The 18,078-nt window shown below is 43.0% G+C and overlaps 2 protein-coding genes across 8 annotated transcripts in view; both read right to left on the bottom strand.

Annotated features, from left to right (window-relative positions):
* Nucleotides 1-18,078, bottom strand: part of LRRC8D (leucine rich repeat containing 8 VRAC subunit D) — a 49,331-nt gene that overhangs the window by 17,053 nt on the left and 14,200 nt on the right. For 2 of the 7 annotated variants that reach the window (XM_080603035.1, XM_080603033.1), the window contains exon 3: nt 3,642-3,687. The exons of 2 other annotated variants lie outside the window; for them this stretch is intronic. In XM_080603035.1, the coding sequence (XP_080459161.1) occupies nt 3,642-3,645 (4 nt within the window). In that variant the 5' untranslated portion in view covers nt 3,646-3,687. Of the gene's footprint in view, nt 1-3,641; nt 3,688-5,064; nt 5,187-8,734; nt 8,844-18,078 lie in introns of those variants that run through there. 3 more of the 7 variants (XM_080603036.1, XM_080603041.1, XM_080603040.1) reach the window with 3 other exon arrangements.
* ZNF326 (zinc finger protein 326) overlaps nt 1-18,078 on the bottom strand; it is an 80,415-nt gene that overhangs the window by 58,197 nt on the left and 4,140 nt on the right. The window lies entirely within an intron of this gene.

The raw sequence follows: 18,078 nt of genomic DNA, 5'->3' as shown, positions 1-18,078 counted from the left end.
TTCTGTATTAAGGCCTTCCTGCATCGTACATTGTGTAATCAAAGTACCCTGTCTGAAAAAGATTACAGCCCCAAAATTCAGTTGAATTGTGTCAGACTTCATACTGCATAACACGGCTGAGTGTTTCAGGAAGGCAATAGTTTCAAGCTTGACCAACTGTAAAAGGAAAAAACTTCAAGTCTATGCCATGGACTTGAAACAAGAATTAAGCTCTTTTTATCTGCTATATTAGCAACATTTTGACCACAGGAAGAGTCACAAATTAAAGACATCCACAAAGAATTTAAAAGTATTAGCAGTGTGTTGCAATTATTCCTTATCATGTGATTCCGTTTCAAAAAGTGATTTAGCAAAGATATAATCGCAAAATATAAAATAGCAGAAAAATCTGCTGTTTCCACATACGTGTAATTTTCACAAATACACTTTTTCTCTTCTGTTATCAGCGCTCTTCCTCAGATCTGTATGTTCCCCATGGTTCAAACGTAAGCCTAAGACAGTGGCTCACTCACTCCAACCACACCAGGATCCTTTATCTAGCTATGAGACACCGTGTATGGTCTTCAGCAGCACAAGGGCCTCACAGGCTACTGCCGTGCATCCCAAGTAGGGAGCACAGTGGAGGTTTCTACTTGCACTTAATCTGATAATAACACTTCTTAGCCCTCTGCAGAGACTTACGTGCTGAAGCTGGTCGTAGTCACTGATACTTGTTCTGTCAAGTTAGGAGAGAATGGACTGTAATAGAGCTGTACTTCCAACACTAAAGGGGGAAGATACAACTGGCTGCGTAAGTACAAGAAACAAATGAAATGAGTAATCATGAAGTGGCTTTAAAACAAAAACAAACCCCCCATCAAAAGTCAGAACACTCATGGAGGTAAAGGCCAAAAGACTTAGACTACAGGATCTTAGTTATATGAATATGAGTAACAACGTGACCGTGAGTCATTTTATTAAGGAATCTTCACTGCCTTCCGTTAACCAAAAAATTGTGTAATGGCACGCTTGAAATTAGCCAGTTATATAAAATAACTTTTCTTCTGAGTTGCTGTTTGTGAATAGCTGCAATTTGAACAGAGATGTGAATAAAACCTCTTCTACCCCCTCACTGTGTAACACAGAATTACAATGACAGTATCTTTGCAGTGAGCAAAAGCATAAGCAGCTTAACATGTAAAGTTCAAACTTTCAGTGTTAGACTTGCATACAAGCTTTACAGTTAGGAGCTCTACACCGAAGGCAAAGGTCAGCCAGGGACAATTGATGGAAATTGAGAATCTCCAGGTCACGTTGCTGCAGCCAGCTGCTGGGGCTTTGTGCTGGCCTCCTCTGAGGCGGCTGTCACCGTCAGAGCCAAACAGGCCACAGGTCCGATCCTCCAGCTCCCAGACAAGGTCCCCCTGCCAGCCAGAACACCATCCCACCGATCACCACAGGCCAAACTATTTCTTCTTAGTAATTTAAGTCACTGAAAATCACCGGGTATACAGCTATGAATTACCACAACCATATGTTACAAACCAATATGGCCAAAATATAGAGAAATAACTGTATTTTGCTGCTATAAATTAAAGCCAAGGGATCTCTAGTGTCTTCTAATACACAAAACCAAAATGCCAAAGCACGTTCCTTGGTAAAAGCCCAAAGACCACTTAAAGGTCCAAATTTTCAAGATGTCTTAGACTACATAACTTATTTTATTACTCCTCCCCCTCAAACAAAGTACAAAAGCAGCTTCAGTTTCCTCTGTGATCAGTTTTTACTCCTGGAACTCCTGTGGGCAGACAAGAACAGCAAGAGCTGTGAATACAGCTTCTATGTGGCATTAACTGAACGTCTTTAATTTATGATTTACGATTACAATATAAACGCACACATACACAGATGTCTCTTACGGACCAAGCCATCTTTCCACAGTTAGTAAGTGATGCAATTTACACAGTCATCACAGTCCAGATCAGACCAGTGTCACTGTAAGACATCACGCAAGCAATACAATAGCATGTACTGAACAACTACTGAAAACTCATTTAACAAATAAAATCTGTCTCGTAAAAAAATCCCATGGGAGTCTTCTGCTGCAGTATATCATCTGTGTTTCAGGCTCAACATTCCCAAATATTTAGTGTTTTCTACAACAAAGAATTTGTGTTGGAGTGACTGCATGCAGGGAGAAACTGCCTTCATACAAGAGCCACAAATTATCATGCTTATCCTGTGTCTTGGTGCAGCTCTTCAGAGCTAATTCGTAGCATCTATGACTTTAACACTGTATTTTCCTCTATTTAAAGTTCCAGTATCCCTACTTGATTGCTTTGCCATAGTACTGCATCAAGGTAAACAGTCAGCCCAGGGAGGTATCACTAAGCTGCTAATTTTATCCTAGCACAGATCAAAGGAAGTCCACTCACTGGTCCCACCTTTGGGCCAGGAATGGAACGACCACAGGATAACCATTTGTACTTGGGAGGACAGAGAAGCTAAAGAGCTTGACCTCCTGCGCTTGCTCCAGTTTTAAAACTTTTGTTAAAACCCTCTGTTTTGCTTAAAACTCTCTGCAAATCAGCAGATTCTTTTCCACACAGACTCTTGGAGAGTGCAAATACATGGGTCACGAGAGATGACCAGGAACGGACTGGGTTTCTTTGAGCGCGTACATGTGTTTCAGTGCGGACACAAACAGCAACAAACACAGAGGAGTTTTCTGTTGTCCAGGTGATACCTCAGGAGCATACTGAGGTGCCAACAAGGCTGGCTGAGCCGCTCCTGCCTAACTGCCTACAGCCTGTACTCGTACCTGCCTGTCAAGGATTTCTGTCTATTAGGAGCTACCAGATGCATGTGTCGTAAAGTTATGGTTGTGCATGTGTGTGCTTGCACATATCTTTGGGAAGGGGAAAAAAATGGAGGGAGAAAAATAGAGTAATGAAACTAGAAACACTTGAAACTCAATGTAAGAGCAGATAGAAGCTTTCTCCAACACACACGTCAGGAGGTAGCTAATAAAGGAAACTGGAGACTTTTGCTTATCGAAAAAACACAGCCAGGCCGTCTTCCTTCCACATCTTAAATCTCCTTGCTTCACTCCCTTTCCTCTGTCCACTTATAAAGACATCAATCCCCAAAATAAAGGCCTTGCATTTTCTCTGCAGGTCAATTCCTTTAAATACAATGGAGTGACACTGTACAAGCATGATCCCTGAAAAGCTGAATGCTCAAAACCAGTTTGTTACTCTGACGCATGTATCCTCGGTTTGTGTATCAGCATCTGTGCCCTGCAATCAGAGGCACAATGACACATTTTAGCAGGCAGGGTGCGTTCTGCCTTTATCACCACCTCCCCTTGATACACACACCCTCGGTGTTCCTCCAGCTAGTGCTACGCTCCTTCTCATATTAAATTTAGAAACAGACCTCTGAATCACCAGTTCCTGTTGTTAAAAGTAGCTAGAAACAGATGTTACAGCAAAATACGTTTCCTAGTAAACAGTTATAGAATAAACAGCCCACTACATTAGACCCCATTGCTACAAAATGCTTTTAGACCTTAGAACAAGGGATTTTATAGATTCACGTTAAACTAAATAGTTAAATTCCCTGAGATCTCTAATCCTTCCTAGAATCACATTTACTCTTACCCATAATGATATCATGTGGCAGAGAGTTCCAGAGGTTAACCGTCCACTATAAAAAAACAAAAACAAAAAAACATGTTGCTTATAAACTCATTACTGAAGAGCGTACCATTGCACTTACTCCATCCATTCTACTTGTCCCTGTCACTTCTTCAGATGCATCTTCAACAAGAGGAGCAGAAAGATCTGACCTACTACCTCGGCAAGAGAAGAGCAGCACAAAAATACCCAAACTGGTTATGTGCCAAGACCACCAGTTTCAGGTACAGGAGAGCAGAGTTCGAGCAGTGCTGCACACAAGCCAATCCGCCCTGCAGACCCGAATTACTACCTAGCATAAACAAAGTAGAAATGTTTCCAGATCTGAGTCCATCAGTTTCCAGCTGAAGAGTATCTGAGATGCTGAATCCCATGGTTAAGAAACTCTTCACAATCACTTGTGGACTCCAACATCTTCTGTCGCTCTCAGAATACTTAAGAGGAAGTAGCTCTCCGGCCAGGAGGCACCATCCCTGTATATGCTCCACATGTATAAATACATACATGCATTACATACTTTCCATCAGCGAGTCCAGCTGGTGCCCAAGTGTTTCAGCATATGAGGAACATTAGTTCAGGTTTGCATAGTTCTCTCTATGAATTACTGATGCCGGGGGACAACGCAGACCACTATATGCTATTATTGCTGTATTTAGCCCAGAGGACTGTACGTAACTGTAAGCCAAACCTTTGTTTGCCTAACATAACACTTCCAGAGAAGCTTTCAAGCCCTGGGAATGTTTTGGATAGAATCCACCATTTCCCTTCGTCATTTATTTGTTCCAGTGCTTACTCTCTCTCACCGTTACAAATGCATGCCTTATTTCTAATTGCCCAATTTCAGTTCCCAGCCATCAGCCGTGAGCTCTGTGTTATGCCTGTCTCTGTTAGCCTTTTAGCATCCAGCGCGCTGTGCTCTCCCTCAGAAGGTGCTTGCCTCCGGTTATCAAATCGCCCCATTTACCTATCAAGAAACGGCTGACCCAGCAGCAGAAGGAGCTCTGCAGGCTCTCCTTGTAGAAGCTGAAGACCACCCAGCCTTCAAATATCTCCTCTGTCTCTTTTCTGAGCTCGCTCCCTTTCCCACCAGGCTGCCCCCAGCCCCAGAGCCGTACCGTACACCACTCCAGCACCGCTCTCACCTCCTGTCCGCGTTGCGCCTACTCACTCACGCACCGCCCTGCAGAAGCAAGAGCGGTCGTGTCTTATTTACTCACCGCACCCCTAAGGACCTTTCTCCCTGGGTTCCTGTTCGGTCACTGAGCTGCAGCACGACATCTGCAGGCCCCGTGGTCTTGCATCAGACTAATTTAAAACACACTTTTGATTGATACAGCTCACAGGAATCCCCAGACTGTTCGGTACGCAGTGCCGTGCCCTCACTTACCGCGCTGCCTAGCACGACGCTGCCTGCCGACTGCGCCTCAGATTCTGACCCTGTCTCCAGATACCCGATGAAAATGTTCAACAGAATCTGGCCTCACCTCAATCCTTAAAGCAGATGTCTAGAAGCATTCACAGTTGATAATGATTCACTGCCAGTGACTAACTTGTAAACGTCAGTTACTCAGTTCTTAATTCAGGCGCTTTTGCAATACCACATAGCACCAACGTGTGCGGACAGGAGTCCCAGAAGGGTACGCCAGAGTCCTACCTGGCTGCCTCCGCTGGAGGCAGGGAGGGACCGCAGGTAGCAGACGGAAGGAGCAAGGGAGCGGCAGCATCTGCAAGGCAGGACTGCCCCCCTGCAGCTGCACAGCTGCCTTTGGCAGGCATAGCTTCGTTGCATCTCATGCAGATCCCTCTCCCAAGTCAAACCTGGTTTCCAGCACGTCACTGCATTTGCTAAGATGCATTTCCCATGACCTGCAACACACTGACATTAGTCTGTCTAATGTCTTTATCGACTGAATACAGCATTAACTTTTCCAGTATCTTGGTGAGGAAAAATGCCACCCCATCTGGAATAGGGCTAAAACAGTCACCCACCCTTCCCTTCTCTGGCACTGTTAATTCTACAACCCTCTATGTCAACAGTTATTAAAAATTGTTGTCTGCAGGCCTGCAGAATTTTCACAGTAAGCTCTTCTTAACAACTGAGTTACAACTCTGCTAGTTTGCATATGTCTACCCCCAGAAATTATTAAATCCTTAATTAATAAAGATTCAAATAAATTCATCATCTTCTGTTAGAATGGCACGGTATCAAATTCTGCACCTTCTCAAATACAGGAAAGTATTAATATTTCTATTTTTCTTGCATGACCTATTTCATTATCTTCATCTGATAACTTGGATTATTTGTTTCCTAACACTTAAGATATAAAATATATGTGTAGTTAATTCCCTAACTTATTTCCTTACTTCTAATGTGCATTAATTCTCATGTATTCATTGTCCCCTAAATTGCTGTATTTTGCTTTGAAATGTCTAGATGTGTCCCAAGCCAGAGGGCTGTTAGCCTGGTTGTTGTCTTTTTTTTTTTTCCTCCCCCATTTAAACCAGAATTTCAGTGTTTTGGCTACTTGAAATGTTCTTAGAGATCACCATTTCCCATTCACACTCTTCTTCCTGCAACAACATTCACTAAGCTCTCCATGATGACAAATACGGTCTTTTGAGGCATCAAGTATGTATTTCCTTGGGATTGCTTTCTGTTTATCCATCCTTTACATAACTGGGCCAGAGTCAACAAAACAAAACCAACAAGAGTGCGCTACGGGAGGCAAACCTGTATGTTTGCTGATTAGCCACTTGGGACATCTACAAAAAACATTTTAGGAAAAAAAAATCTGTATTTGTTTCTCCTGTTCTTTGACTTTAAAGGTAAGGCATTCACCAAGCCACCAATTTGATGAGTCAGCCAAAACTGGACAAAGGACACATTCAGGCTCTTCCTCATCAGCCTGACTCTCAGCCAGGTTAAAAGCCTGTGCATGCTACCAGCCATCTGCTGCTTTTTGGATGAATGAGGCAAGGCGAAAGGAACTGGCCTCAGACCTATTTGCAGTCTCATCAGAGAAAAAAAGGCAATGCAAAGCACACGCACTCTGCATGTAGATACAACACTCCTCATCCACCCAAGGGAGAAGCATCCGCCCTCCACCTGGATTTGCACATGCGGTGGATTAAGCCTTAGTAAAGAATCAATCCTTAGCCTCGAGGACCAAACCTTTCCCAGGGCAACAAAACGATGTATTCACCAAGAAAACCACAACATTTGGTTTTGTAATTGCCACACCAGTACGAAAAATATTGAGAACCTTCCAATCTCAAGCATAACTTGATTTAAATAAACATGTTCACGATTCATATGCCATGAACTGTTAAGCGTCCTAGAAGCACATTGGCACCAGCCTACAGATGTAATTCTGCACTTCAGCACACCTGGACTTCTCCCTACAGTCAAGAGAGTCCCACATGGCACCTACAAGCACCTACGTACATGCATTTAGTTAGAGCAGAAATTCATTATGATGTTTAGCAAGAGTCTACATTCAGTAGCTGAAAAGGAAATAACCTAGGTACTTGCCGCACAGACGCTGCCACTCACTTTGCACAACCAAAACTGACTGAGGAAAAATACATACTGTATTTTAGGCATTCACTCTTCCTATTAAAGCACCAGAATGAGAGGGAAAGCGAAGGAGGGGAAAATGGACTGTAAATGTACATCAAAAAGCAAAAGGGAGAGCCCTGCCCATACGTTCTGCAACAAATTACCCCTAAATTAGGCAGCAAGTATTTGAAAGCATCACTCTGCTCAGACAGTTCAGGCTGTGAAGTGTACACTCCCTGGGCTGGATTCCTCTGCTCCCTGCTCTCAGGCTTGGAGGTAAACATTATCATGCAGGTCACCAAAAGCCTCAGCTCCTAAAACTTTCAGCCCCTTTTTTTACTACACAGATTTTGCTGAAGTTCTCTGCTTTGTACACATACCTAAAAATCTTTCTGTGGGATGGGAAGAATCTCAGTTTGGGCTGCAAGTCCAAGACCTACAGAGAGGGCTTGTACTCCTCCAACTTCCTCCATCTTCTTCCCCATCAGCTTAGACAATTCTCACAAGAAACCAGCAAACAGACTTCACCCACCAAAAAAGTGCATTCCGTTGACTATGAAAGATTCGATGAGACCTAGAAGTTTCTACTGAAACTTTCAGTGATCACACAGTTAATTATAGTTTTAGGAGGCCATAACAATGCTTCAAAAGTCTATTGCACACTGAAGTCAGTCCACATTCCTCTCATAATTCCTGTTTAAGGTTAGCTGGGTTGCTTGAATATTAAATTCAGATGAAAAGTACAGAGTGATTTTAAAATGCAAGTGCTATTCCTGACTACTAATACTTCTGCATCCACATAAACCTTTCGAAATCCTTACGACCAGACTTCCTATATAACATAATCCACTTTGAGGCTCTGTCTGCATAAGGCATTTCAGATTACTTGAGAGAAAAGCCATACAAATTTAAAAAATGGATTGGTTAAACTGCTTGGGACCCTCTCCAGACACTCTTTTCCAGAATCTGACTAACTCTCCATCATTCTTCCTCAGAGATGTAAAGCAATCCACTTGAAATTCACACCTTAGGCTGACTCGAATCATTTCTCAACAGCATGTGAAGACAAGCCCTTAGCTCCAGAACCACACACGGGATTTACTCGGGACTAACTGTTCAAAATATCCCCCTCAGGAGACGGGCCCAGACACCACAGTGCATCACGATGCTGCTTCAACACCAAACACATCTAAGAATGCAAGAAACCACACAACCATAAAAGCTTGAATTCTGGTAAATAAATTCATGACTGTGTATTCGCCAGGTTTGCTTTAGATAAGGATTTCTGACAGGCACCTAGCCTTAGTTTAAAGCCTCTTATTCTGACGCAGCCTTCCAAGATTTCTCCACACCCTCCCTCCCGTTCCCTGCGAGCTGCATCCCCCAGCTTCTCTTTCACAAACCTGCCCTGCTGAAACCCCAGCCTGCCGATGCTGTGTGCAGCCTAACACAGCACAGCAGCGACTGCGGGCCCTTGTTGTGGGATTTTAGGCATCACCTGGAAGACAACAAGCAGCAGACCGAACAGGAACTCCGGGTTCAGAGCCAGCAGACGTGGCTTCGTGCGCTCCCGCCCCCGCAGCTCAGCCTGCTCTGTTTTTTCCTGGGGATACATTTTCAGATCCCAGCCACGACCTGCTGCAGATACAAATCAGCTTTGCTCATCCCACAGTTTTGTCACTGACAAAAAATAGCTCTGGAGGGAGAGGAGGAGGTTTTCAGCTGTTTTCTTCTCCATTCCTCTCGAGCTGTTCCCTCTGTCCTCTCCTAGCTTTTATACCTTGTAATATGGGATAAGCCATTTTCTCATGTTCACAGCTCAATGTCAGAATAGCTGTTTTCTTATTCTACAGAGACTGTAAATCCCCACAGCTGCCTTTAAAACAAATTCAATAGTAGCCGCAATGTTCCAGCAGCACCTCAACAACACGATCATCAGGCTTTTCATGGGGGCTGAAAGAAGCCGGTGACTGCTCGTTTCCTCACCGAAGGCAGCCCTGAGATGCAGCTGGGGCCACACTGGAGCGGTTTGGAGAGATGCTTCGCCTCGGTGCCACCGATACTCGGAGTTCAAAACAACAGCAGGAGAGGGACATTTTCCTAGGCAGCATCACAAATACCTGGTTTTAAAGATGGCTGGAAAGCACGTAATATACTGTTCTTCCATTTCTCATGAACAGTAACCTTATTCTTCCCAAAACATTGATCAACATTTGATCTTGTTATGAACAACTCTGCGGCCTCCCCCACAGAGCATCTAGCTGCATCGCATTAAAGCCGTTCCTTTCTCCTTGCCTCTAGCATATTCCAGGCATGTAAACAACTCTGCTGTGCACACAAGCAAAGTCACAGCTAGCCAGCAAAAGCTGCAGCAAGGGCACCGTAGGAACCAATCCAATCCTAATAACCAATTATTTTCATAGAGCACTGTATTTATTAACTAGAAGCCGACTGCTATTAATGCAAATGTACAAGTGAAAAATGATTCTATTAGAAAAGCTGAAGTAATATTTTAGAAAATTATTTTTCATGGATAGAGTCATGTTTCACAGGCTTAGTTACCCCCCTAACCAAGACACACAAGAGGAGTCAGTCCGAATGATCTTCAAAGGAGGTTTCTCAGCACTATAACTGTAAGAAGCGTGACAAGAATAGAAGAAAGGCAAGTGTCAGAAAATCCAAGCAGGCTTACTGTCTGGGGATTTCCTGGTTGATGCAACATCACATGACAGGTAATGTTTTTGGAGCCAGGCCTGAAAACCTATGGGAACTATTTGCAGTTCATAATTAAAAACAAGCCCCACACATACCTTAGCACTCATTCAGAAGTGAAGTAATTAGAAGAAGATGGATGCACTGTTACAAAAGTTACCAAGATTTACAGCAAAAAAGCACTGTCTCGCCAGTTACCGTGTAATGTTAACTCTTGCTTTACACTCTCTGGACCACGCGTACCAGGCAAGCTACCCTGGTGGGACCCGCTTTTCTGGGCAAGTTTCAGCTGCCAGATCCATCCCCTTTTGCCACGCAATGCCCTTGCAGCTCTCTTGCTCAAACCACACATCTCTCCCCACACACAAGTCTGCGAGTAGGAAACATTGAGGTCTGGAGGAAACACAGGTCATCTCTGACCCCTATCTCATCCTCCCACGGGTTCCGAGCTGATCCCACAGGAAAAACGAATGTAACTGCAACTAGGCCTGCTCAGGGCCTTCTCTGCGTTAGGAGGCTTCCAACGGCAGGGATCCAGGGAAACGGCTCTGGAGCTGTGAGCCGAACACTGCGCCAGCCTCAAACAGCAGCCAGAGCAGCCCGGGGCGCCTTGCGACCTCTCCTCGTGACCAGAGCAGTCACACCATTTGTCGCTTCTGAGGTTACAACAGAGCCCTGCAATTCCTTGCTTTCCTCTTATCCACACCGACTCCACAAACTGGAGCGAATCCGTTACGGCCCAGCACCCGCTGGCTTCCGTGGCTTGCTTCGCATGCTCATGAATGTCAGGCTATATAAATTCCAGGCCTCGCTTCTTCCTTCCACAATGCAAAAATTGCCCTGTCGCACACATCCTTCTCCCCTCCCACTTCTTGTCAAATTTCGCTGCCCGTACTGCTGCCAGAGCAAGTTTTATCTCCATGAAGCCAGGAAGCCATCCAGTTCTCCCCAGCACCCCTGAAAAGCAAACTGCTTTCTGTCCTCTGCTGCCCGGCAGCCGAACGCCCACTCAGCCCAGCACGTGGCACTTATCAAGGAGGCTGTGCGAGAGGAAAACAAGCATTCAAGGTCTAGTTTCACACACAAAATCGAGTATCCCTCCTTACAGCTAAGATTTCTTCATCTTCTAGACATTTCCCACCTTCAACATATTTAACACAAATTAAAAAAAAAAAAAGCCTTCCCCTTTCATATTTTACATCAAGGCAATGAGTGGTTGTTTTATTACCAAGGCAAAACGATTCCTTTGACAAAACTGGAGCTTAGCTCCAACGCTATGCGTGCAGAGCAGTCCTGCACTCTCCTTTTCCACTCTAAAAACCCTACTCATGGTAATTCCGTACCAAGCATAATACACATTATGAAGAATTCACACGGCACTGCAACTAAATTAAACTTCTGACTAAGGTAAATTAAAGTTCATGGTTAAAGCAGGCGAAAGTGTATCTCAGCCTGCACATTGGAAGATTCAGACAACTCTTTACAGACTCAGGCCTTGAGAAGTGCAAGGTTCAGTTGCTGCACCCTGTGTATCTGACAAGATGCACGGTCATAAATACCAGCACCAGAAGGTTGTAGCTCCATCTCAGTGCCAAATATCTGACGGCCGTCTCCTTTTTAGAGGAGCATGGTGAGAAGGCTATAGCCTAGACAGAACTGACAATTTAATTACAAAGGGGGACACTCCGTTGAACTGGAAATGTGAAGCAGTTCAGGTGAAAATTATGAATTATAGTGACAGCCCGAATTAAAAATATTACAAATTTTCATTTACCATTTATGGTTATAATAAAGTAAAAGTGAAAAAAGATCAGAGTGTTTGGGGTTTTTTTTTGTACGTTGTTAGCAAACAAACACTTTTGGCTATATTCACTATGCACAAAACACATTCAATATTCAATATCAAAAATGCCCAGCACAGGGCATAGCATGATTTTAATTAATAAAAAGACAAAACTCAGTTTATTACCTCTTCAAGGATCAGAGTCACACGATGTGCCTCATATCAAAGATTTGCCCCAGGCAGAAGCACTCAGAGCACATCAATTTACATCTTACAGGATATCAAAAGGATGCTGAAACTGCTGCACCTTTCATGAATTGGTTTTGATCGACCCCTTGTTTTAGGCCCACTGCAGATGAAAAACTCAAGTAGAGATTATTTAAGCTAATTTAACTGAACTCAAAGGGCCAGTTTTGAGTCATCCTGTCAGGGTCACACTGCAGCCTGCAGAGTTCCTCAGTTTTACCACTAACCCAGCATAAATGCATAAAGGCACCATGGCACTCGGGTTTACCGTTAAGACCCCCAGCTGAAACACAAACCTGTTGAAATATAAGGCCTTGACTGACATGTGCTTGTTGTGGAAAAGCAAATTAAATCGTATGCAGGAGCACACGAACACTGAAGAGGGGATTATGGCTATTCAGGACGCACCTAGTGCGCCAATACATCCCAAAAAGGTTAAGAAACGAGTATAATAAACCTTCATATTTGCACCCAAAATAATGGGAATATTTGACTCCTTCAAGGTGCCATAACCTCCTAGGAACACTTCAAATTAATTTGACATTTATATCTTTATAAATAATGCGAAAACAAAAGCATAGGGAAAGCACCATTTGCAGTTTAAGCAAAGACATCAAAACAAATATGTCCATAGCACTCAAATGCTAAACTACATGTGAGAATCTTTTGAGTGGTTGAAATCTGGGACACAGAGGAAAGGCCTTCTTGTTTTTGAATTAATTATTAATCAATCTTTTCAGCCATCAAATCCCTGCAATGACTCATCCACTTTCTTTACCAAAGTCTAAACTGTTACGAGAAGATAGCAATTCCACTTGTGCATTACCCTCCTGAGTGCAATTCTTAACCCTGCATATGAGAAAGGATTTTAATAGGTTCATTCCTCCCTCCCAAAAAAAGATTATGTTCTCATTGACCCTGAAAAGAATATCACAAAAAAAAAACAGAAGGAAAAACAATATTTAGGATTTTTACATTAAGAGAAAGAAGATAAAGTCCACCTCAGTTATGAATAAGCGAAACCAGCATTCTTCTGGTGATGGAAGTACTTGAAGCAATGAGAAAATTCACATCACCAGAAATCCTCAATAAAAATGCCATTAAATAATCCAATGCTTTTACATTCATGCAGACAATTCGTACTGCCTGTAAAGGAATTTAGCTTTATGGAAACATGGTTTGAAAGGAGGTGCTTTTTAAGCTTACAAAATGAACGACTTGATCCTACACCCCACAGCCACCTAAACCTCTTTTCAGAGTCAGCAGCTTTATTTTGTGAATTCAGCTGCAAGACTGGAGCTCAGTTGGAGATACCTACGTACAGAGCTTGCTCTTTTCCTGCGCTAAAGTTGTATCAGAACGTTACAACACGTTTGCATATCTCCCACACACATGGAGGGTTTTTTGCCAGCAATAGCATGACAACAGCACCAAGGCTGAGAAAACATACCAGACAGATAGGGAATGAGAGGGTGGAGTTTGCTGCAGGAACACCCGGACTGAAGTCCAGCAGCTCCGGGGGAAGGTGCTGCCTTTCTACCGGCCTGATGCCTTCCTATCAGTCCCACTTTCCAGTGGGAAATGTGAAACTCCTCCCAGGAAATGAAAAGCTTCCTATAGTTTCTCCCTTCTCCGCAGCCTCTCTTCTATCAAGAAAAGTGATATCACTCCACCCTTTTTCCGTAAGGATGGTTTCCATTTTTCCCCTTCCACTATGTTCAGCCTTGTGGCCACAGTGGAATAGGAAGGAAAAAATTAAAAAAAAAAAATCTCTGCTGGGTGCTCTTCCCTAGTCTCAAGTATAGTTTCCCTGGGAATATTTCCACTGGCAACCCACACTGCTGTCCTTGATTTCAATCACACAGAAGTAACATGAAATTCACACGACACTTGTCAGTTTTACAGCCACACAAGTTCTGCAGTAACATCACTTAAAACAATCAGACCTTCTTCTTTTACCCTAGCAAAGCTACATAAAAAAAAAAATTTACAGGTAGCAGACCTGTTGGAAGAGTTTGATTTACACATTTGTGCAGCTATTTTCAGAAAAGCTTTTGGTTAAAAAAAATGCTGACAGTGCTGCAGATTTTTGGCACCTTACCTCCTCCTAAGCTGCCACAAAAAAAAAAAAAAGTACATTGATCCAAGTACAAGGAAGCAAAAAAATGTTACCATCAATCACAGGAAGGTACCTGATCTGCCACAAATAACGTGTTACCAAGGTGTAAGAATAAGTTTCAGCGATCTTGAAAGTCAACAGTGGAATCCAGTGGAATAATACAAGGTGCACTCCACACTAGAAATTGTGATTTGAAAGCTCAAGTTGTACAGAGCCTTGGCCTTCCCCTGATTCTTGCCAGCTGCCCATTTTTCCCAGTCCTACCCCACCATGGTATCCCAGTGGAGCAGCTTGGAAAAATACACAAGCTGAACAAGTCGATTAATCTGAAACTCAAGAAAGTCTCAATCATCGTGTAGGAAAAAACTGAAAGCAGGCCCATAAAAGTAAGGCAGCATAACAATAGCAGACTAAACACAACACCCCCCCGCCCCAAATGATTAAAAATCTTTTATTTACCATCTTGTTACACAGTTACAGGGAAAGTGCCCTTGTAGCACAATTTGACAAAGGCACAACTAGAAAGCAATGAAACAACCGAACACTACATTTGCCACTGCCAAATCAGGCTGAGTACAAACCAGGTACACAGGACAACGCTCTGCGCTAGGTTTTCTGACACCAGCATGCTCAGGGAAGATCTAAATTGCGGTGGACTGGGGAATGGAAAAATGCAGAACCACATGAAAGAAAGGCAAACCCTGCTTACAAAACAGCAATGAGTCAGCTCTTGAGGACTGGTCTATGACTGCTCTAAAAACAAGATGCACATTCCTGGTGTGATTTCCAGTTATACAGAATGAAAACAAGCCCTTCCCATACACACGCTTTTAATTTGGTAGGTGATATTTCAAAAAGGTATCAAGAAACATCAGCAGGATTGTTTAACCCATTCAAACTTCAGAAAACATTTTCAACAAGTGCTGATCCACACAGCCTTTTAACCCTGTGTGCATCAATCCACGGTCAATGCATCCAGTAAGCAGGAAACACTCAAAGCCCTGGCTTCAGATCAATCAAAAAAAACTTATCTTGGGGATACCTCCAACTGAAAAAGGTCATTGAATTATTTTTAAGAAGCTCTCCTTCTAAAATGCCATGACCTCTTAGCCCGCCTAGTTCCGTCATCTTTGATCAGACCATCCAGAAGGCCAAGAATATGCCCCAAGGCCTTTTGTGACAAGCTGTGACACTCAGCCTGATATGATGCTGGAAGGAACACTAAGTTACACAGCTACTCTGAGCATTTAGTTGGAGAGCCCCACCCTGTCCTCACTGAAAAAGCAAAGACAGCTTTCAGGTTTTCCTAACCCATCTCCCCTTCGATGAGTGCCCTTGGCTCCAAGCAGCTCTCCCGTTGACCGCGTTACAGCTCACTTTGTTGATGGGGGCTTTCTGGTCTTTTGCTTTCCTGTTGCTGTCCTTGTTTTCAGATGTTATTAGTGACTGGGGCTTTTCTCGGTATATTGACTTCTTCTAAAAAGTTAATATACACTCCAAGAATTACTGCAACACATGCAGAAAAACACAGGTCAGGCAAGGCAGCTCTATCACCTTACTTTGCTGACACGTACTAAACCAAGGTGCTGGCCGCTGAATACCATGTCAGCATACACCGCAAGGAAGCAGCTCGTCCAACCCCGCCCAGAAGAACAGAAACCTTTAAACTTGCTCATTTCAGAGAAAGGATAAAAGGTTGTTTCAGGTGCTGTTTGTGCACACTGAATCCCTCTGCCAGGTGCTGCAGTTTATCATTACTAAACACTTACATTGCAGAAGTACTTAGAGGCCTCAAGTAGGTCAGGGCCTCAGCATGCAAGGCACAGGATATATACATAATACATGACAGCCCTTGCCTCATCATCTTTTTCTATATCAAGTGTTTGTCTCTTCCCACTAACAGCTATGTGAGCAACCCACACAAACAAGAGAAACTTGTGACTATGCAAAAAAAAACCACCAGCCACAAATTCCACCAACTACGTACGTGTTATCCAACATACAAGAGCTACAAGTGCTATTCAATGTGCACAGAAGAAATTCTTCTCCTCGTTAGGATATTTCATGTGATGGTCTAGAGAAAAGTCTTACGAGGAACGGCTGAAGGAGCTGGGGATGTTCAGCCCAGAGAAAAAGAGGCTCTACAATTACCTTAAAGGCGGCTATAGTGAGGTGAGGATTGGTCTCTTCTCCCAAGCACTAAGTGATAAGACAAGAGGAAACGGCCTTAAGTTGTGTCAGGGGAGGTTCAGGTCAGTTATTAGGAAAAAATTCTTCACTGAAAGGGTTGTGAAGTATTGGAATGGGCTGCCCAGGAAGTGGTTGAATCACCACCCCTGGAGGTCTTCAAAACATGTGTAGATGTAATGCTTAGTGACACGGTTTAGTGGTAGACTTGGCAGTGCTAGGTTAAAGGTTGGACCAGATGATCTTAGAGATCTTTTCCAACCTAAATGAGTGTACGATTTAGCTAAATGTCAAACCAAAGCATGCTTGGGGCTTTTAGTTCAGCGTAACTCCAGTAATTATAACAAAGACAGAAGAAGTACTTGAAATAAGCTTTGCTAAATGCTTATGGATGAGAGCTCCAGTTCTCAGCCTCATCCCTGCCAATCTATGCATACTGTTTTAGTGAAAGTCACAGTTCCTCTATTGTTACTTTCAGATTGAACACTGGTTGAGACAGAAGTTGCATGAAACCAAGAAATACATAAGTATTGAAGTTACAGGAGTTGTAGGGAGAAAAACTACAAACATAGTGCTAGAAACACATTTGCATATCTTAAATCAGTTGCATTAAAGAGGAATGAACATACTATAAATTTCAAATGATGCTTAACAAGATGATAGAGCTCTATGCACCCTGATTATTTCACCAAGCTAACTGTCAGTCATTCCAGATTGTCTTGATCTAAATGCTCATACCAGGAAAGCACAGCCCCCAGAGGTGGACCAATACGTTACCCATGCTCTTTACTCCACACAGCTGCCCCTATTGATGCCTCTCTGTGGCATCACCCACCCAACTCTGCCACCCCAAACACTCACCCACATCCTAGAGCACTTCCCTGCAGCTGAAAAGCACGGGGGACCACCAGCTCCAGCTGCAAACTACAGGCAGACCCTGAGCTGCAGTCCTTCCGCAAGCAGCAATTTTTTTGTTATTTTTTTGAATATTTCAAACACAACATCATTAATAATCACTAAGTTCCTTACGTAATTTGAACTGACCAGAAAGATGGGCTTTGCAGGCAGCTTGGAGAAACATTTTACTTCAAAAGGTGGCAGATTCAGTTTAGCAGCAGAAAATTACATTTTTTTTTCCCACAGCTCTTGCAGAAGATATGAGTTAAGGGAATGGGAAAGAGACTGATGCCTTACTGATCACATCAATTCCAATTATGCAGAAAAAACTTTTCTACAGCTTCCAATTACACTGAGCAAGAACTACTTCATGAAATGCAAAGTCAGATAAGTGAGAAGTTTGGGAGCTCAACAACAACAGCCAGGTTTGTTATATTCAATCACCAGATGCAGTAGAATGTTACAAATGCAAACAAACTCTAGCATTTGAAATAATAAAAGAAATGTATTATTCATTCAAATGTAAAAAAAATCTAAAAGGACTCATAAAGAGCTGTGAACAGAGTGACACGATATTACAACTAAACCACAGCAACATTGAAATAATTGGGCAAAGAGCTGTTTACTTTTCCACTGCAAATCCCTCTCCCCCCCCCTCATCTTTACTGTCTGAGGTGCCAGACAATAATGTCACCAACTTTTTATAGTATGTCCTTTTCACCACCAAGAAGTGGAAGTACAACATTACTATACAAAATATTAAGCAGATCTACATAAAATCAAATCTTGGAAAGGAAAACTTCACCCTTCCATCCCAATCCCTTCTACTGTCCTTAACTGCTGGAAGTGTTTCACTTCCCAGCAAGATTAAATAAGGTCTGGCTGAGGATAGGCATAC

This window comes from Anser brachyrhynchus (genome assembly GCF_964034855.1).
Source record: "Anser brachyrhynchus genome assembly, chromosome: 8".
Lineage (NCBI taxonomy): Eukaryota > Metazoa > Chordata > Aves > Anseriformes > Anatidae > Anser > Anser brachyrhynchus.
The sequence above is the reverse complement of the archived record's forward strand: the minus strand, read 5'-3'. Positions and strand labels throughout refer to the sequence as shown.